The sequence below is a fragment of the Platalea leucorodia genome, assembly GCF_965183815.1.
Source record: "Platalea leucorodia genome assembly, chromosome: 10".
Classification (NCBI taxonomy): Eukaryota; Metazoa; Chordata; class Aves; order Pelecaniformes; family Threskiornithidae; genus Platalea; species Platalea leucorodia.
The window spans coordinates 18,031,462-18,052,809 of record NC_138832.1 but is presented as its reverse complement, the minus strand read 5'-3'; the positions used below and the strand labels follow the sequence as shown (position 1 = coordinate 18,052,809).

Here is a 21,348-nt window from a genome sequence, read left to right as displayed (position 1 = left end):
AATCTTTTAGAGTGTGAATAGATACTGTACATCACTGACAATTCACACTCCTAAAGACATTTTTCTATTCCTTCATAGCAGCTTCACAGCCTCTTGTACTGACCCAAACATGTATAATTTTTTTCTCAAGAAAAATTCCTCAGAATAATGAGATAGCAAAATTAAGCCCAGATGAAAAAAGGTGTAATAATCAGCTACTGCTTTATTCTTACCTTAGGGTAGATGATTAGATATGAGTGGGAACTAAGGCACCATTCTCCATGTATCAGCGTATCAACATTTGAAACTATGAGTGCACGCTCAGAATTATGAGCACGTAGATATTGCACACATTAAAAAAAAAAAAAAAGTCCCACATAAAGAGTGTAAAGTACATGGAAGCTCTGTAGAAACGAGGGGAGAACAGAGAAGACTGTGCAGCACGTAGCAACCCCTCCCTTGTCCCTCAACAGACCCCACTGTATTTACCGCCTGGGACCTCTTTCCCTTGGGAATTAGGAAGCATGACATCTTATCTGTACCTGCTGCCCCAAGCAGCAGTGACAATGGCTTGCTCCCTGCCATCAAAGGACTGCTGAGAGGCGCAGCTGGTGTGAACAGAACCAATATTTGCTTCGCACCGCTGCCATCCTCGATGCCAGCACTGCAGGGAGCCAGGAGCAACACTGAGCGTTGTAGGGTCAGGGATCCCCCAGGTGCCCTCCCATATGATTAAGCCCTTGGCACACTGTAGGTACTACCATAGGGCTAAGGAGCAGTGGCACCTTTGCATTATTGTATATGTTAAAGGGATCTATAAAGGCCAATAAAAGGCAGAGCGCAGGAGTGCTGTGGTTTAGTGGTCGACAGCAGCGCCTCTGCTAAAGGCTGCAGCGCAGTAGCTGCAGCAACAGAAGGCTCTGCAAGTCAGGAGTGTAAATACAGCCCACTATTTACAAACTAAACTGAAAGAAAACAGACAGCAGCTAGGACTGGCCAAGCTGAGCCCCTGTGAGACAACACAACACTGTCAACATCTGTTTGAAAGAGAAAGAGGCTAAAATCTTACACATCGACTGATCTCAAATGCAGCAATCTCAAACCCTATGCGCTCTCCTCTTTTGCCTGCAGTCTATGCTACTCCCTGCTCACATGTGCACGCTATTAGCACTGCTCACATCCCTGCTTCACCAGAAAGTATAAAGCTTCTACATCGGACCAGTGCCAGAGTGACAGCATCCCCTCCTACACAGAACAAGCTCTCTCTTTCACGGGTCCTCAGCTAGCAGGTAAAGATGAAGCAGTTCTTTCCCCACCCCAGGACCAGGCATATAATGTTCATAGTACATCCCCTCTCTGCTAAATCACAGATTTACAGTTGCAGTACAGGGCTCCGAGTTGCTGCTCTAACATAGTTACTAATTCCAGTTTGTTGCAAACACATATCTAGCAGACATTTTTGTTTTGCCTGTGCACATACAGCTCGGGAGTCTCCTATTTCAACACCAGCCTAGGAAAGCAAATATCTGCTTGGAGAATCTGATACTTCAAAACCTCAATTTCCTTGGTGAAATGAAGGGATGTCAACATTGGGTACAAGAAAGCATCTCTTGGAAGCTACTGACATTCAGGCTTGTCAAATGCTCTGCTATTTCCATCCTTCCTCTTCTTCCTCTTCCCTCAGTGGGCTAACGTCAATAGAACTTCACAGATCTTTCCATCTAGTAACAATAACTCTTTACTCACCAAAACACCTTTCACAATAAATACCATGCCAGAAGCTTTTGTGTATCTCCAGGTTGCAGGTAACCAAACTGAGGCAACGTCTAAAGAAGATTTTCTCAGACACTGGACCAGAACTCCTGTAAACCAAAGCACAAACCTAGTCCTGTGCTCGGGCTCCACAAACTATCTGTAAATCATGTCAAGGCAGCACCTGAAGAGCAGGGTTCCCCTTCTGGCTTGTCTGCGTGCCACAGGGCTGTCTTTGTCACTGCTGCTCGCAATGGTGCTTCTTACCTATGCAATCTGAGCCTGAAAACCATAATTTGAGACCGTAATTTTCTGCAGAGGCCCTTTTTCAAATAACCTCAGACTGACAAAAGCAAGCTCCTTAAAGATGCAGCAAAATCACTTCATCAGCTTCATGCATTTTATTTTAAAGGACTATTAAGAGCCCATTCTTTCTGATAGAATTCTATTTTCATCTCCACTTTTTTTTTTCCTTTGGGAGCTTGGAAAATAAGATTTCTCTATCTCTGCCCTTTTTTTCCCCTGTCTGTTTCTATTTGATCAATGATGATTCTTTTTTTCCTGTGCTTCTAGGAGTTGACATTAAAATGTCTAGTTCCTATTTTCTTTCTGTTGTATTTGTGCATCAGAGCCATTCACAATGATGTCAGCTCAGTTCTGGGCATTGTCTCTGCTAGTTCAATTCCAGCTGAATTGCTGGAGCTAGCAGGACATTAGCATTCACTTGATTGATTTAGCATACCCAGAGAATAAGATGGGTTTTGCATTCAGCTACACGTATTAAAAACTGAAGAAATTATAAAGCAGTTGAAAGTTGGTAAGTTTTTTGGAGTCACACATCTTTTGCTTCTCGGTGTATCTTCCTGCGCTTGAGGGCAACATTTAAATAATGGCTAGTGCAATGCCAAAGCCCTTCCTTGACAGTGCTCATGGATGGAAGAGGAAAGTGATTTAAAACTATTGTTTAACATAGTTAATCAATGTAACAGATTTCAAGGCTAAAAGATTGTATCATGCACTATGTCCTATATAATGTGGGCTATACAATTTCATCCTGTAATTCCAGCATTTTGTCCAATAACTGGAGAGAACTTTTTCAGGGTAAATACTTCAACCTGAGTTTCGAAATTAGTATTAAAAATATAATACCGTTTCTCTTGTTGGCTTTAAAACTTTCTTCCTTTGTCCAGTGCCTACCTCTGTGATAAGGTCTTGGTGTCGTATGTGGCTGTGCACACCTGCTCAAGACGCACACAACCTATGAAAAGTCCATGCCTTTCTAGATTCCAGATTTTGTGTGTGAAACTAAAGTGAAGAAGAGAATGCAGGGCAACATTTTCAGAAGAGCGGGCTAAAGTTTGGCTCCAGAATCCATCCTTCTCCAAAAGAAATGCTGAGCTGAGCAGCTCCCTGTGACGTGAATGAAGAAATCTGGCTTTACCTACCTGCGAACTAGAATCTCCACCTCACTATTTTATGACTTCAGAACAGGAATTCCCAAACCTTTTCCAACAATAGGATTGAAGACCTCAGCAGACACGTTTGTTCAATTATGCACTTTATGGGCTGAATGAAACAATGGAAGTATTAGGCATGTAACAGAACAGTAACAGCTGGCCTCTTCATAAAAGCCCTTTTCCTGCACTGTCTCTGTTGGCTTTGATGTTAGTTCAGCTACTCAAGGTGAGAGTTTGTACCTTTCAGACCATAACCACACTTGACCCCTTCTTCTGATGCAGTCAGATGGACAAGTAGAACTTGTGTGATTTCCAGTAGCTTCAGCATTATAAATATACGGGTGATGTGACGACAAACTCAGCTGTCCCAGTTCAGAGGTATGCCTTTGCATTTCTCATCATTTCAACGGTATCTTCTGATCAGGGGTTCTTTCTATATGGCCAATAGCATAACTGGTGTTGTAACTGCCCAGAAACATCTGCAATAGCTCACCTCAAGCTTCGGTTACCGTTCTGAATGTTACTGCACTGCTCTAGCTCAGTCTCTCTGCTGCACACTTAGAGAGTGCAGCACGCTTACAGAGACAGATGAGTCTGTTTCCAAGAGAGTGGACAGTCATTTGTGATCATTATCAAGCAGACACTATAAAAGATGACAACTCATGTGTCAGCTGAAACATTTCGCATTAATTAGAGCAAAGTTCCTATCAAATATGTTTTGATAATAGCCAATCTCTCACGGACATTTTAGACCACACAATGAGAACATCATGTTTGATGTCTTTCCTTGGAGGGAAGAAAGAGCATCGGAAGGCAAATGCAGCTGCAGCCAGCAAGGAAAGACAAGCAGAGCACGGCAGGGGATCAGCTGTCTGTCAAGACAAGCAACGAGCCGTGGAGCTCTGCAGCTCTGTCAGCAGTTTAGATCCTGGCACAGGTCTGTAGGTTTCAAAAGCTGCTGTCGTTTGAGGGTGTGGTAGAGATACTACAAATGGTCAGTAGCGAGTAAGGGGTGAAGCTGCAGCTAAAGAACGTCTCAGTGGACAGCAAGTCAGTACTCAAAGCTGAAATCCAGCCGATATTCTGTGTGCACACATGACAACGTGTTTTAATACAAAAGTAATGCACAGCCATTTGCAGTGATCTTAGAGGAGCCAGCTCTTCTGGTTCATTCCTACCGCGTGACTCAGCATCTCCCTTGGCTTTCCTCACTTAACTTCCATCTCAGGGCTGGCCCTTCCTTGCTTATGAGATCTGACTGGTTCCCAGCCCATGGTGGAATGACTTCAAACACTTACCTCCTGCAGTTCTTAAAAACAGTTTCTTGTAGTAATTTGAGATGGATAGTTTACAGGAGTACACGTGTCTAAATGAGCTCTAATATAGCTCCAGACTACTTAACAATAGCTGTTGTGAGATCTTATGCATTACTGTGCCATTTTAGTCCTTTTAACACCAAGCAACAATTTCAAGCAACACAGAAACCAGAAGAGCCTCTTCAGGTTTATAACATGCTTTACATGCTGCTTAAACTTTCTCTTCACTGATTTGCTGCTGGATAAAAGGCACGTTGAAAATATATTAAAGTGACAGTCAAGATCTGTAGCTACATTAGTCATTCTGTCAGAGCCTTGGAAAGAACCTCACTGAAGTCAAGCAGGAAAACAATTTGTTGAAGCATCAGCTGAAGCAGTGAGTCGCAACTCATTCAAATCTCTCTAAAGTACATGATCAAGCAACTGCTGAAGCCCTGAAAGTCACAATTGATTCTGCAAATAGGAGATATGTAACACAAACTTTAAACTGACCTCCAGTCTCTGGTACGTGGTAACAACCTGAGGGTCCACCTATTTATACCTTAAAAGCAGCAGGTGGGAAAAGATAGAATGAGTGATGTTCCCTTAGTGTGGTAACAGAACTACCCGAACATACAAACTGACAATATTTTCCTATCACAGTGTGTAATTAGGGTTTAGTTCCACTGAATGGAGCCATTCTGGACATACACAGCTCCAATCAAAATCACTATTTTGTAACATTTTTACCTGAACCACAGGCAATGGTTCCCCAGGCCCAGAAGAGTCAAACAATTTATGTTCTTACAGATCTTTTTGCCAAAGATAACATCGTTAAGTTTTGATGTCTACGGTACAGCCACAAGCCTAAAAATAAAAAAAACCAAACAAACTTACCTGAATAACAGGCATCTGGGAAACCCAGCCAGATCCCAGAGAATCCAGAGCAGCTCAGCTATAAATTGACTTAAATAAAATCCACTAAGTTCAGCCAACCAGAGCATACCTTACAATATGGGGAAAACCTATACAGGACTTTATCCTAACCACTATGTTGGCCTAAGGGTGTACCTAAGGGTACGCTACAATCAGCTAATAAAGAGATAAAACACGTAAAACCTTTTTTTTTTTCCAAGACACTGGTGGAAAAAGGGAGCAAACTACTGTCCAGGGATGCTCCTTCAAATCAGATGTCAATTCTAAACTTTTGAGAGACGATGTGTGATTCCGACATGCTTCTTTCAATCTGGAGCTCAGGAATAATTATTGCTAGAGGAAAGAAAAAGTTATGTTAGTAGAAAAATGTTTTGGCCTTACTCTTTAAATATTAACTAATCTTGTGTGCGTTGCGCTCTATGCCAGGGGAAAGGAAAACAAGTGAAATGTACTATGCTTCCCAGACAGTGTATCGTATTGGTTTGGAAGTTGAGGGGAGTATATCCAATTGGCCTCAGCAGATTTGACCCTGGATGTGGTTTAAGGCCGGTTCTGCCTTTCTTTCGCCATCCTGTCCCCATTCCTACACCTTCCAATTTAAAAGCAGCGAGTTTCTGCTAGAAACTTAAGCTGCTTTCCCCGCTGGTCACACCAACACGTTCACAGAGATGGAGATGAACACGGTGAAGACGACGCTAACCGGCCTCCGCAGGCGTGGCAGCGCAGCGGGGCACCGGCACCCCCACCGCAGCGGCCCGCGCTTTTCCTCCACAGCCCAGGCTCGGGGGCGCCCGCCCGGCTCCGCGCTGCCCGCGGGCCGCTTCCCCGCAAGATGGCGGGGCTGCCCCGCCGGGCCGCCTGGGCAACCGCCCCTCGAGCGGCGAACGGGCAAGCCAGCCTCCCTGACGGGGCCCTCCCGCCCCGCCGGCCCTGAGGGGATTCCCGCCCGCCGTGAGCGGCCGCCGCCGCCGTGACGGGGCGAGGTGAGGCGGGGGCAGGGCACCGGCACCGGCACCGGGCGTGCGCCGCCAGATGGCGCCCGCGCCGACAGGAGGCGCCTCCGCACCAACGAGCGGGCGGTGCCTAGAAGGGCCGCGCTCGCCGCTTCCGGCAGGGAAAAGGAAGGGGCGGGGCGGCGCGCTTCCGGGGCGGGGCGCGGGTGCCGGTGTCCTGGCGCTGGCGGCCCCGGTAAGCGGCGGGCGGGCCCGGGAAGGGGAGGCGGGAGCGGGCCCTGCCGTGCGCCGGGTCGCGGCACCGGCCTCAGCGGTTGTAAGGCTCGGGGGTGTCTCGGGGGGACTGGCGGCGGGCGACCCGGGCCGCCTTAGCGGGGGTCGCGGGCAGGGTCCCGGGGCGCGGCGGGGAGCTCCGGTGCCGCGGCGTCCCAGTGCTCCGGGAGGGCGGGCGGGGAGGCTGCGGGACCGCAGAGTTGAGGGAACGGCGGCCGGGTTTAGAAATAGAAGGCGGCGTTGAAACCGTGCAGAATCTGCAGCCGTGAACTTCTTCCTGCGAGTTCTTACGGAGTGTCTGCTTTCTAGGAAAAATGATTTCTGAAAGCAGCTCCTTCATCAAGGGCGTGGTGCTGGGAGGAGCCTTCTGCATGCTGGTGACGCTCCTGGGACACGCGAAGGTGGGCCACGGGACTAAAGCACATCAGCACGAGCACCATCACATCCAGGCTCCCAACAAAGAAGATGTGTTAAACCTGTCGGAAGGCGAACGGATGGAGCTTAGTAAAAGTATCCGCATTTATTGTATCATCCTTGTGAAACCGAAAGATCTGGGGCACTGGGCTGCGGTGAAAGAGACGTGGAGCAAGCACTGCGACAAGGTGGAATTCTACAGCTCTGAAGACGTCAAAGTGTTTGAGTCTGTAGCCCTCAACACAAATGATATGTGGGTGATGATGAGAAAAGCGTACAAGATAACGTATGAACGCTATAAAGATCAATTCAACTGGTTCTTCCTTGCATATCCAACAACGTTTGCAATTATTGAAAATCTCAAGTATTTCTTACTGAAAAAAGACCCCTCGCAGCCTTTTTATATAGGCCATACTGTGAAATCTGGTGACCTGGAGTATGTAGATGGTGAGGGAGGAATCGTCTTAAGCATTGAATCACTAAGACGACTCTCTCGTGTTCTTGAAGACTCTGACAAGTGTCCGGAGCAGGGAGGTATGATTTGGAAACTTGCTGAGGATAAACAGCTAGCACTCTGCCTGAAGTACACTGGAGTGTTTGCCGAAAACGCAGAAGATTCAGAAGGAAAAGACGTCTTTAACACTAAATCGGTCGGTGCTCTCATTAAGGAAGCGATGTCTACTCACCCTGAGGAAGTGGTGGACGGCTGCTGCTCCGACATGGCCATCACGTTCAGCGGACTGGCCCCCAACCACATGCACGTGATGATGTACGGCGTTTACAGGCTGAGACCCTACGGCCACACGTACAACGATGCACTCGTCTTCCTTCCGCCTGAAGGCTCAGACAACGACTGATGTCTCTTCAGAGAAGACCCGGAACCACGGAGTCAGCTCTTTTCATGACGTGCGTTTGTACTGACAGATTTGATTTTTGTATCTGGTGGTACTGGTGTACGATTTTTTTTGCACGATGAGGTTTGGTAAAGCTCTTAATTTTAAAAGTGGAAGGAGGACTTTTTTCTACATCTTTTATACAGAAATGCTTCTGGCTTTTGACAGTGCTGGAATGAAATGATAAAGAAGCTGATGTTTATGATAAAAGGAAATTAAGTTTATATGGGGGGTTTGTACATGTAAATATTTATTAATGAAAACTCAAATGAACTTTAGTCTACTGTTACAAATATATTTTTGCAAGACTTTGATTCTTTCAATTCTTCCAGGCATTTCTAGAATGTCTTTCTATCTTTCTAAGATGTACCAATAAAACTGACTACAGATTCAGTCTCAAAGACTAACTTTAAGCTATTTCCTTTACACTTAACTACAAAAAAGCTTGAGCTGTGCTGTTTACGCAGCACCTAATCGCTTTACATGCAGCCTCCTAGCCCAGGAAGGAATTAGCAGGAAGCAAGCTGACAACATCTGTTAGGAAGCTGCAGCAGAGCGATATCAAGTGATCTTTGGACTGCTGTTTTTAAGCAGACAAAAGAAAGAGATAACTATGTTTGAATAACTATTAACATGGTCAGGTAGCCTGTTAGCACCAGCGTAATTGGTCATTTAAAATTTCACTTCATACATAAGCGTATTAGAATAAAGGTTCAGTATTATTTTTGCTCCTGTTAGTGGTGCTAATAGTATTTACAAGGAAGGAGTCAGTTACCTGTCAATACAAACGTGGTGTAGATACATTTACAGGTATTTTTAACATCAAGACACAGGAAGAGCAACACATGCTTGCACTCCCAACCTTTCTTTGAATATTACGCAAAACAGGTTGCGTGCCCAACAAAGCAATATGCAGAACTCCCCCGTACTGGGGTTGGGGGGGTGATTTTTGGTTTTGTTGTTGTGTGGGGTTTTGGGGTTTGGCTTTGGTTTTATTTTGGTTGGTGTTTTTGGGGGTTTGGTTTTGGTTTTTTTTTTTTTTTTTACAATTGAGTGCACTTGAAACCAGTTACCAGGTCACACTCCCTTCCAGTCACAGCAAGTGGGAATAAACAGCACTTCACTATTTACTCCATTTAGAATTCACTGACCTGGCCTGGACGTTTCAAGACTTAAGGAAGGTACCACATCTATCTGCTGCATCTAGGACTATCGTAGGCCTTGTTGGTACTACAATATCCATAAGAGACTCGAGAAGATAGTATGTTCTCTCACCTCTCTTTAACAGACCATTTGTAATATCTCATCCTATCCTGAGCTGCAAGGGGGCAGGTGGGGAAGTGAAACAGCTGCTTCGGAGCTGTGGAATATCCACATCTGTTTTAAGCATCAGGTCCTTCATTTTGGACAAGAATGGCAAGACAACCGCTCGGACCCCCAAGCAAGCTACCGCGGCTCAGCTGTTTCGGAAGGTGCAGCTTGTCTCACCTTTTGCACGTTCTCCTCCTCCATGTCAGTCAGAGCTCAGCTGACACAGCAAGACAAACATGGACCTGATTGCTGCCAAAACCTAGGTAAAACTTACGTTAGCATTTTTGACAACGTTTTGCTAAACTGGTATACAAATTAATTTAAGCATGATTTAATTTGTATCTTCTTACAGAATCATTTTTAAAAGGTTAGAGCCACAGTTGGGAATACTCTGACAAAGCCAGATGAAGAAAGTAAAACTTTGATTTCAGTGGTGTTTCTGATATTAAAGACGGTTCCGACCCCACTGCAACAACAGCACTCCTAGGGCAAGTCAAGGAAAAAGAATGGGAGTTAACAATTCAGAATAAATCTCATTTATCACAGATTTGAGAGGTACTCTAACACAACAGGAGGCAAGATGGAAGGGGAAAAAGCAAACCACAGAACTCAATAGCTCATTTCATGCAAAAAAGAACCACTGAAGCACAAACTGATTCCCCATAGCACTAACAAGAAATTAGTACATTTACAGCAGTCTTTAAGATGCATAAAAATGTCCATTAGCATTCTGAAGGGAAGGTCTGAGGTTTGACCAAACTTTTTCCTGCACCACTGCTGTAATGATCATCTTAATTTTTGTCTTCCAACACTAATAAATAGCTTCAGGTTTACCCTGTACTTTCAAAAGTACAATCTTTTAAATTTCTCTGCTAAAATTCTTTACAAGTAGCACATATTAGGTAACACATTCCATCTCCCATGTCTTAATTTGACTTTAGAATCGGATGGAGAACACCTCTGCCACTATCTTCTGTAAAGGCCCTAGGGCGGGGAAACCAAACATGCAGAACAGCACCGAGACAAGGCACTTGCATACAAAATTGCGTTCTGCCATTATAAAATACGAGTGTTAGAACAGAGACTTGAGATATTAATAAATGCTTCCAGAGACAGAGTTATGAGTGGTAGACCTTGAAGTTTCCTTAGTTTATTAAATGATTCCATGGCACAGGCTGTTTTCCATAGGCATAGCTTTGGGTATGCAGTCGCTGAACAGAGTGAGATTATCCAGACAAATACACAGTGCTCTTTAACCCGTTCTGCAGATGTACATACATGTGGCAGTGTGCACAAGCTGAGATCTCTTCTGAAGTCCCACCTGAAGAAGCTGCTCCTGGCTACACTGATAACCGTGTTTTGCTATCATGCCTTTGTTAAACAGTGATTTTGTTTCTGCTCCTAAAATAAGGCGGCAAACGGGGAGTAGAGCATCAGGCACCAAGGTGGCACGCACTCCATTTGGAGTATGCCCACCATTACTATAAACTCCACTATAAGGAGAGCGATATCAAACAGTGTTGGCAGGTAGAAATTCGAACATATATACGTATATATGTTCTTCAGATATGAACTAGCATAAAGGAATTTCTAGTCCACATACCAGTTTAAGTTCGTAAATCCTATACAGATAAATGCATATTAAAGAGAAAATCCTTAAGTAAAACACTGAAGTTAATGCTGTTAATAAATTAAGTTAAAAAATAAACGTCAAAAAAACCTGATTTCTCCACATTCAAGAAACAGGTAGACTAACAAGATGTTAATCAGAAGAAAAAAAAATCTGAAATGTTTCAGAGGTTTTATAAACCATATTAATTATATTTCACATACGCTTTATATTACTCTCTTAGAAGAGCATAAAAATGTAAACATTTCTTGGCTTTTTCCTCCTTTTTGTTTGAAATAGTCTACTCACAGTCCATGCAGGATCTTTCCATCAGATATCTTCCGTCACTGAAGACTTGAGTTTAAGACAAAACAAAAGAACTGTAATAAAAAGAAATCTAGAAAACTATTGTAGCCTAACAGTACTTTCGCATTCACTTGATTTATTTAGCATAGCCACAGAACATAATAATTTGTACATTCAGTCACATTAAAAACAAGGAATTACAAAGCAGTCCACATTTAATCTAAGTGCATTCCTTTGGAGTAACACAGTTCCTTTTGTTTCACTTGTATGTCTTCATATGCCAAAGGCCATCATTTAAATAGTGGATATTTTCAATACCAATCCCTTTGTTGACCTTCTCACTGTAGAAGGAGGAAAAAGGTATAGAGTATTAGCTAGGTTAAATATTAGAGCAGTACAAAATACAACATTTGAAGTAGACAATGCAACATGTGTCAACTGAAGGGGAGAAGCTATCATCCACACAGTCATAATCTCTAAGAGCAGGTGGAAAAGAAACAATATTTGTTATTACATGTACCCACATTGCTCAATGATAAGACAACAATATTTGCCTTCCACGTTTTGTCAACAACCTTCCGCAATATTTTTTAACTACTTCTTTGTGGGAGGGAGCTCTTCAGACAACACTTCTGCTACTTTTCTTAATTTTAGCACTTCTCTATCAAAGTAGCACAGCGGTTGTTTGTGACTCTCGCCCTCCTAGCACAGGAGGTGGTGTAACATGACTGAAATGTGGAATGTGACAACTTCTGGTTCCAAGTGTACCACTGACACAATCAAATGCAGGTGAGCTGCTTCGCTGCTAGTTGCAGGACATCTGCCCACTTAATAAAGAATTATAACTGCTAAACTTATGTGCCAGGGCCTTGCAGCATGTTACAGACATACTATCCTTCTGTATCTTTTGAGTCACATCATCCTTTAAAAATGATTGTTTTGTGTGTCTGCATTGGATTTGTGTTCATCTTTTTTCCAGTACATTATTCCATGGAAAAATCTAGTTTTGTCCCAAAAAACAAGACAAATCTCATCATTCTAGGACTGAGAACAAGTTCCATTCCCCTGGAGAATATCATTTACTGTATTTACACTAAGCGTTCCATTACTTATACAACTTGTCTAAAAGTAATCAGGGAAGAAAATACTGCCATGTTGCATTAACACATCATGTATCATAATCACACCAAGTGACTGAAATCATAGTTTCATAATTTTCTGGTTTAAACAATATCACACAAAAAAGCATGCTAAGGGGCTGCACAGATCACTAGCGTTTCATTTTCCTCTCCAGTTCATGTTGCTTCTCACAGGAACAGGATATTCGGCTGCAAGGCTGCTGAATTCAAAGTTAGGGTTAGGAATACAGATAACCTTGGTTTGCAGTTATCACAGCAGATGACTGCACATGTAGGACTGGGACAAAAGTAGCTATTCTTTCCACCTGCTCTTGGAGTCTTTTGAAGGCACTACAAAGAATCCTGAGGAACATAATTCCTCAACAGCTACAGCAGGTCCAAATCCAGGTTGTTGCAGTTCCACTCTATCCCTGTCCTCTGTAACACATTCCCACCTCTCTGCCTTGTGCTACCATTCCGATTTAGGACCGCAGAGGGACCCAGTACAGACGATGACCCTGCTGAGAATCATCCCCACAACAAGGAGTGACTTGTTTTCATCAAAATCAGCATCCTCACCCACGCAAGTGCTAGGCAGGGCTGGAACCAACACAGCCCAAACCTCCTGGGTGCATCTTACATCCTGCTGCAAGACGTTATAGAACTTAAAATGACAAACTGGTTTAGCTACTTATAATTTAGCACTATCTGAATGCTAAGAACAACTAACATCCATTTCTATTTTTTGTCTCTTTTCCCTCTCAAATAGTTTTCAGTTGATGTTTATCCCCTGAACAGTCCTCTACATTTCACAAGCAGCTCAGCTAAGGTAGTAAGCACATCAAGCAGGAATGCTGCGTATGGGTACCAGGCGAAAAAAAGGCGAAGGCCAGAGGAAAGCCCAGCTGGTCAACCAAGTATCAGCATGACTTTAGTCTCTGCTGTCCCTGCAGACAAAAAACACACTTCAACGTTTTCAACCCCCTCAAATCCAAATTACATCTCTTGCCCAGCCCAGGTAGTAAGTACTCTATACAAATAATTCTTTGTTCAGCCACATCTTTGAGAAAGTATGAACAGAGAGCAAGAAATAGTAACATTCAGCGGTAGTCCTAATGTGCATCTTAAAATCCATGGTCACATGAAAAGAACTATTTTCATTCCATTTGGTAAAAAAGTAGGGAAGATACTCCCTGCCTCCTCCTCTTTCCCTGAATATTAATCAACAAAATGAAACCCTAAAAAATTCTGTACTTGAACAACATATGCTGCAACAGTGATGCAGTAACCTTGACAGTGGTGCTTATTTTCCAAACTAACATAGGAATAATGACATGGGACAGGGTATATTTCAATTTTTAAAACACTTACATGTCCTCAGCTGACATCTTCATTACTCCCACACATAACGCATGTTGTTTTCCCTCTGCCATTATTGCCTACAAATTACCGCTAAGGAAAACAGATTTTTTCAAAACTATTTCAGAAAAGCAAAGGCAATATGAGGAAACAACTTTCCAAAAAGTTTCAAAATCCCATGTTGAACTTTCACCCTTTTAGTAATTCTAGAGCTCTACCTCTTAAAGATAAGCAAAACAATGCACTGCATTTAACAACTGAATCACAGTGTGTAGAACAAAGCATGTATTTACAAACTTCCAACAGCAACTACAGAAAAAGATCTCCCAGCACTACACTCCATTTCTTCCTTTGTGCCTAACACTGAGAGATGATACTCTCGCCCTTTCTGGAACAGGGCTGCACGTGTTCGTGGGGCCATTTTAGATTCCAAGTTACAGAAGAATTGAGAGACAAATCTAAAAAAACCAGAAGTACTGAAATCAGACGTGTCCTTTCCAAAGCTTAGCAACACGTGATGCTAACTGCTGATCTTTTCCTACAGCATCTAACTAACAACAAAAGCAGCCCAGCTTGGTATTATTAATGCTGTATTTGCTCAGGGTTCCTTTCTCAGTAATATAATAAGCAGGAGTGAATTAGCATACTTTCCTCATTTTACATATGCTAATTTCATCAGACACATAGAGCAAGTCCTGACTACAGCAAAGCTGATCCTAAAGATCTTTCCAAATTCCCTAGGAAGAGGAACAAATTCTTCCATAACTGAAGGAGATACAAGATTGATTAAGGAGGCAGGGGACACATTACACTGTACCTCATCTATCCGTTTTTACAGTTCTGCATAAAATCACAAAAGTGGAGCTCCACTTATCAGTTAGATTAATGGAACAGCACCCCACCCAACAGCACAGCAGGAATAATTATTTGGTTCGGAATGTCACAGTAAGTAAAAAAAATTAAGAACAATTTTAACCTTGTCAAATAACATCTGAACCTCTGCAGCTCTTTTCGGATTACTAGTTATTGCATGAAATACCATTAAAATCCAAAGTCATTCAGATTATGATCAGCTGAGAACACAAAAACAGAAATTTAACTCATCTCACAGCAAGCAGTAATTCATAGTTAAAGAAGGATACAACAACAGTATCAACGGCAGCAGGGTAAAGTTTTGCTCCAGGAGACGTCAGGCCAGGGCACATTATATTAGCTCCACTTAGTACAAATTTAATGGCGCCTTTATCAACCTGCTGATGTGGTAGAATAAATGGGTCTAGGAAGGGAAAGATACAGCATTACAATTAATACAGTAAGATGACAACATGAATAACTCATTATCAAGTCAGTTTAGATGGGGCGATTAGATATATAGTGCGCTGCAAGGGTAGGAAATTTGAGAAACAATTACCGGAGCTCCTGCTGGGCTGTACTGTCCTGAAAGGACACAAGTACTGTTCTCCCAGACCACAGCTTTTATCTGAGAATCAAAGGATAATCCAACACTAGGCCTATGCCTCCTGCGTACTCATATACCCATATACCGAGTAACAATTTTAACAAGTTCCCCCAATAAAAACAATCATGCAAGTGCCACATACTACCGAGGTCTCAAAACCAAGGGGTCTTAAATCCCTCAAATTACATGTATAACCTCTTACACGAAGAAAGAAACGGTTTAACATTAACAGGACAAAAAAGGCAGAGATGGACAAAATTGATGAAAGCCATCAGCTCTCCAACCCATCCTTAAGTGCACGCGCCTTCTTGAAGTATTTCAAACACTGAGATTCGACTGAATAACATTTTTAGGGACACCTATGCTCATCCAAATCAGCGTAACACAATCAAGTAGAACAGTGAGAACAGCAAGAAAAATAACACAAGAGAGTAAATTGTAAAAAGTAAAAAGCATGCATCATAAATTCTTACAGGAGACAAGCATATGTTACATCATTAAACTCATAATTAAAGAATATTTTTCTTGTAAGAACCTACAAGCATTTGGAAGGAAGCAAAAAGGGTTTAAAGGAAGACTTGAAAGAACAAAGATAGGGACTAAGAACAGGGAATTTAGATCTCTGTCCCAGGGAAACCTCTCTCAAGACTTTTTTGCACAGCTTTGCACAATTTAATTCTTAGAAATCAAAGTTTTGATTGCTTAACATATAGCATTACAATAATTACGGGGAAGCAATCCATATAGGCACCTGAAACAGCAAAGCAATAAATTACAGTTGAGAAGGTATACTATGTCTTTAAGATCTATTCTGGAATATATGTATGCATGTAAGTAGTAAGTTCTTTTTAATTCGGTTCTACAGAAGTCCTGCGGAATCATGCGCTCACCCCTCTCTCTCCACCACTGCCATCCTCAGGAAACTTACATTTGTGAAGCAACCTTAGTGTCGGGTAAAAAATCCCTTCTCTTTGTCTGAAGAACAGCAACTCCCCATTCACAGTGAGGATTTCTATATGTTCATGACTGCAAGATTTAAAAAAAAAAAAAATATTATTCCAATAGCTACTTAACCCTTTTATAGTTTCAATAAAATATTTCACTTCACAGAGTCTGGTCTATCTTGGTATCTGAGAATTAAGACAGTCAATTAGCAAGAAAATTTAAAACTAAAAATATTATCTTTTTTTTAATGGTTTGTTCTTCAACACTGGCCTCCTGCGCACTTCCTTCCCCTTTAAAAAAAGAAAGAAAAAAAAAAATCTACAAACATCCAGCTGTTCACAAACTGCATTTCTTTGGGTTTTTTTAAATGCAATACAAAGAGTGGACAAGGAGAAGGAATCATCAAAAATATATTACCCTCTATTTCAAAAAAAAAAAAAAAAAAGAAAATAATCCAGACAATATATGGAAGCCCAAAAATAGTAAAAAAAAAGCTACTGGAAGCTATCCAAACAACTTTGAGCTTCCATATCCATAAAGCTGAATGCTTCCCTTCAACAACAGGCCAATCCCTGGAGAGTCCCTGAATACGTTGCACATTCACTACTAAGCAGCATTTTTGTTTTCCTCAAACATCCTACTAGCATGCCTTCAAGAGCGTGATGAGCACATGCAAACTTTCTGGTTTGACCATAACATGGACTACTATCTATTAAGAAATGATAGATGCTTTTCTAAAACACTAGGTCCATCTACTATACAAAATAAACATATAAAGGAAGCAATCCTATCACCTTGGAAGCAAAGGATAAGAGAAAAGAAACTTACCATCTCACTATTTTGACTGGGTCTTTCTTTGGCATAATTTGGTTTAGCCATGGTTCAATAACAGGAAACTGGTCTATCAGCTGATTTTTAATACCTTTAATAACTGAAGTCTTCAGCTGGATGCAGTTTGATACATTCTCCTTTTCATCAAATCTGTCAAGCAAGTGAAAGTATTTCAGAAATGCACAATTTGCTGCCCCAGAGCTGCCATATCTCAGCAGCATTCTTCAGAAACGTTTATAAATTTTCTGTAACACCTTAGCAGTACCGCATCTGTCCAACTCCCAAATCTAGAATTTCATGAGGCTTAAATTTGTCCCCTGGGAACACTGGGCCAGAAGGCAGGGAAGTTCCCACTAGCAGGCTGCCTTCATCCCTAAACTTCACGTACATCCATGAAACATGTTTTTAGCCTCACAGATACACCCTGGCACACAGCGTTATTTCATCCAACTCACAGAGCAGACTTTGCTGGTGACACCAACCCCTACAGCTCTGTTCAGATGTATTTATAAAAGTCCTTCACCTTCACTACAGATGTACGAACTGCGCTTCGTACCACCCCAAACTCCAGACAAGTTAATGACTCAGCTCACTTTTCAGTTTTCTTTCTTTTAACAAGCAAGTGCCCAAGCGGCCCAGGCCAGCGCGCCCGAGGGCGACGCTGAGGGCTGAGGGCGCGCCCCGCGCCCCGGGGAGGCCGAGGCGGCGGCGGGGGCCGGCGGGGAGCGGGGCCGGCCGCTCCCGCGCTGCCCCAGCCCCCGAGCAGGGCCTGGCCGTGCCGGTCCCGCAGGCGCAGCGCTGAGCCCGGGCCGAGCCCCGGGGCAGAGAGGGGCGCCGGGCCCGCCCCGGCCCCCCCTTCTCCCACCCTCCCGCCGCCCCCGAACCCCGGCCTGGTGGTGGCGGCGGGTCCGGCCCCACTCACTTCTTGAACATCCTGGGGGCGGTGGGCGCCGGGCGGGCGAGTGCCTGGGGCCGGGCGTGGGGCCGGGCGTGGGGCCGGCGGGCGGCGGCGCGGGCACCCACAGCCTCCGCGCTCCCTCACACGAGGCTCCCGGCCCACCCCTCCGCGCCAGCCGGAAGCGCCGCCCCGCTTTACGGCCTGTCGCGCCGCTCCATAACAACGGAACGCGCCTGGCGTCACGGGGGCGGGCGGGGACTACAATTCCCGGCGGGCGGCGCGGCGGGCGGCGCATGCGCACTCGGCCCCCGTCCCCTCCCGCTCCTGAGCACGACGCTGCCGGGAGGGGCAAACGCCAGCCCTAAAAGCGATCGTTTCTTAAAAATCAGCCCAGCGGTTTAAAGGGGTCGCATTGCGGACAGACGCTTTGCCCGTCGCGTTCAGAACTGCGTACGGACGAGGCGCGGGGCGCGAATTCCCCTCGTTTTCAGACCCTTGGCCAAAGCGCCGCGCCTCGCGCGAGAGCGGCCGCGTGAGGCTGGCGCGCGAGCTTCCGTGCCCGATACCTGCAGACACGGCGCCGTTTTCCCGCTTTTCATTAAAATAAAGCCTTCAAAAGAAAACCAAGCTGCTAATAACTACTGACATCATTTAAACACGAAAGGTGTTTAACAGGAAAAAACGCGGCCACCTTCGAAAAAGCAATGGAGAAGCTGTCGTCCCCCCGTTCCGGAACAGGGCACGAGATCCTGCCTACAGGGTGCTGAAAAAAGGGTGCATTTCTTGTCCAACGGCGGACGCTGGAGCCGGCCAGGGAACCGGTGGGAGGTGACGGTGCCACGTCCTTCAAGGCGGAGAAGGAGCAGAAGAAACCTGGCTCCCAGCGAAGATCTCGACCGCCAGACAGAGAGATGGGTGCTGGTGAAGGCCATTACGCTACATAGCGTTTACTAGAATCAAATTAGGTTTTGCTTGGTGATGGCTGCAGCCATCATGAATATTAATAGAAAAATGTAGACAGAGTGAACTTCCCACACTGCTTTTTAACTCTTTGAAGAGCAGACATGCACCTTTCTGTTCCTTAGGCAGGCAGCTGCTATAGAAGCACACGTGCAGGCGACCGTCCTATTTCTTTTTAGAGTAATGGAAATGTTACCGCTGGCATAAAGGGGAGAAGGGAGAGGACATAAAAGACCAGGTCATCATTTATGCTAACTACCAAGTTCTTTTTTCCATGCAAAACAAATTAATCAGCTTAGATACTATAACAACTAATTAAAACCTAAAGAGTTACATCAGTCATACAAAGTAAAATCAAGCCTTTATACGTGGTATCATTTATTCAAATAATGAAATACAGAGTCAGGAACACACTAGTAACTTTTTTAAAGGATAGGAATGAACTATGGCATTATATAAATATTCAGGCATTTAACTCATGAACGCCACCTCCACCTACTTTGTAGCATCACTAAAAATACTAAGCTATAACCCAAGAATTCAGTTTTAACTGAAACATAGCGACATTGCTCATGCCCAGATTAGAAAGTGAGAACGGGAGGTTATCACACTGACAAACTATTCCATACATTTTTTTGTGCTCCTCAGAATAACTTCTATTAAATAATACTTTGCCAAGTAAGCGATCCTTGCAGGTGTGCTCACATTTTTAAAAACTGTAGTGAAAAATTCATCATACACCCACCTCAAATGTTACCATAAGTTAACTGAAATGTACTTAAATGAAACGCAAGTTAAACTTTTACCCTTAATGACCCCTGATAAATATAGCACATCTCACTGAAACCATCCAAACCACTGGTTTCATGCTAGCCTAAAACAGCAAGATGCATTCCTAATTTTCAAAAATGGCTTTGTGTCAACAGGAAGCTCTTATCTGCTATTATCTCATCATTCTTCTGCTACCTTAAAGCACCGGCACCACTGGCTCCCTTCAGGGCTGAGCTAACCTCGAGTCTGGTCTCAACATCTCCATCTTCTCTTCCAAATGCTTTTTGTTGGTGTAGCTGCAACGACTTCAAGGCCAGCTAACTGCTTGCCCAATCTAAATTTGCTTGTACAAAGGATTTTTGAAGAAGGCTCTGAGCACCTAGGCTGGAATTCTGTAATACAGCTCTCATTGTTCAGCCTCACCACCAAAAAGCGGGAGACCTTTGCTCCGGTTGCAGCGTCACTTTTAAGTAACAGAATTTTAAAAGCATGGTACCCGGATAAGACTGACAAGGCAAGAAGTGCATCCATCAATGCCTTTACAACCCCTCCAACTCTGAGACAAACCACCCTTCACGATCATGTGCTAAATAGAAAGGTTTAGAATCTCTCCCCCCATATGTTTCAGTGGGAAAAGGGCAAAATCCATTGCACCTGGCTTTCTCCTGGGTCCCTAACACTTTACCTTGCCTTCACCCGCTCTCTCACGAATCCCAGACCGTGACTGGTCAGGACCTGCCTATTCTGATGGGACACAGTCACTGACTTTTCCCCACCTGAATGACTGCACAGACAGGATAACCCTCCTGCTTCTGCAGGAAAAGGGACACTTACTCATGTCTCCTCTTTTACAGATCCAATTGTTTTCACAAATGAAGAATCTGTAGAAATTCAAGATCTCTTACATCTCTACACCTCTTACTTAATTTGGCTTAAGTGAACATGACAGTTACTGGGAACAGAGGAAAACATGACAGCATATTCACACAAGTTTTATTTACTTAGCAAACCTGTTTATTTCTGTTACATCTGACTTAGAATGTAACTTATTAGCACTTGGAAACTATACAACCTGTTCTAAAGCCAGTCAAAAACAGACTGAAGCTTTGTGGTTTTTTTAATCGGGAAAAAGTACTTTTCTACACATCACTAGCATTAGGTTTCAGGCCTCAGGAGCTGTCTGGCAGTTACTCAGACAGAAAACACGCTCCAGAAAAACCTCAGTAAAATTACGTTCGTCTCTCTCTGAATCACAGTTTCTGTCAAGACAAGTTAGCCTATCTTTTTCTATCAAACACAGAACTGCCAACAGCCTTCCCCCGAGGAGCTCTGCTGTCAGGAAGGCAGGTGTAAGCTCTCGGCTGAAGCCCTTGGCGAAATCTCTTCTGGAACAAAACCACATCGCTTGCTTTGTGACGTTTTCTCCAGCTATTTTTTCAACAGTGATTGAATCCCAACGACGCTCTTGGAGAAGTTCACTTTTCCTTTGGTAACGGATACACCAGCATCAAAAAAGAGCCACTACAGGTCCGTGATTGCTGATTTTGCTTCCAAACGTTTAAAAAAACCCAAAAAAAACCAAAAAAACCCCCCAACCCTCGGCTTTAGCCCAATGCAAGTCGGTATATATTAAAATTCATCTGTGTTAAAATTCATGTATATTAAAATTCATATATATTAAAATTCACATATATTAAAATTCATATATATTAATTTTTTTAATGAAAAAGTTGACACTAAATGATTGTTTATAAATAAACGCTAAGAAAAATCCTTTCCAAAATACGCGAACAGGCCGAAGCCTTCAGCTTGACCGCCGGCTGCCAGCA

At 43.6% G+C, this 21,348-nt stretch overlaps 2 protein-coding genes across 3 annotated transcripts; one reads left to right on the top strand and one right to left on the bottom strand.

Moving 5' to 3' along the window:
• The first annotated feature begins 6,551 nt into the window (after window positions 1-6,551).
• C1GALT1C1 (C1GALT1 specific chaperone 1) lies at window positions 6,552-8,313 on the top strand. Of its 2 annotated transcripts, none has more exons than XM_082322825.1 (2): window positions 6,552-6,607; window positions 6,955-8,312. In XM_082322825.1, exon 2 carries the CDS (start codon window positions 6,960-6,962, stop codon window positions 7,914-7,916), a length of 957 nt encoding a protein of 318 aa, XP_082178951.1. In that variant the 5' UTR covers window positions 6,552-6,607; window positions 6,955-6,959; the 3' UTR covers window positions 7,917-8,312. The 2 variants fall into 2 exon arrangements, with proteins under 2 accessions (XP_082178951.1, XP_082178952.1); XM_082322826.1 differs by lacking the exon at window positions 6,552-6,607 and adding an exon at window positions 6,616-6,688 and having other exon boundaries at window positions 6,955-8,313.
• A 1,943-nt stretch (window positions 8,314-10,256) lies between these two features.
• On the bottom strand, window positions 10,257-17,954 carry MCTS1 (MCTS1 re-initiation and release factor). The gene is made up of 6 exons (XM_082323379.1): window positions 17,813-17,954; window positions 16,888-17,040; window positions 16,043-16,140; window positions 14,798-14,931; window positions 13,668-13,735; window positions 10,257-11,519 (listed from the first exon to the last, which is right to left on the bottom strand). The coding sequence occupies exons 1-6, from the start codon at window positions 17,821-17,823 to the stop codon at window positions 11,438-11,440; spliced, it is 546 nt and encodes a 181-aa protein (XP_082179505.1). The 5' UTR covers window positions 17,824-17,954; the 3' UTR covers window positions 10,257-11,437.
• Window positions 17,955-21,348: the final 3,394 nt, after the last annotated feature.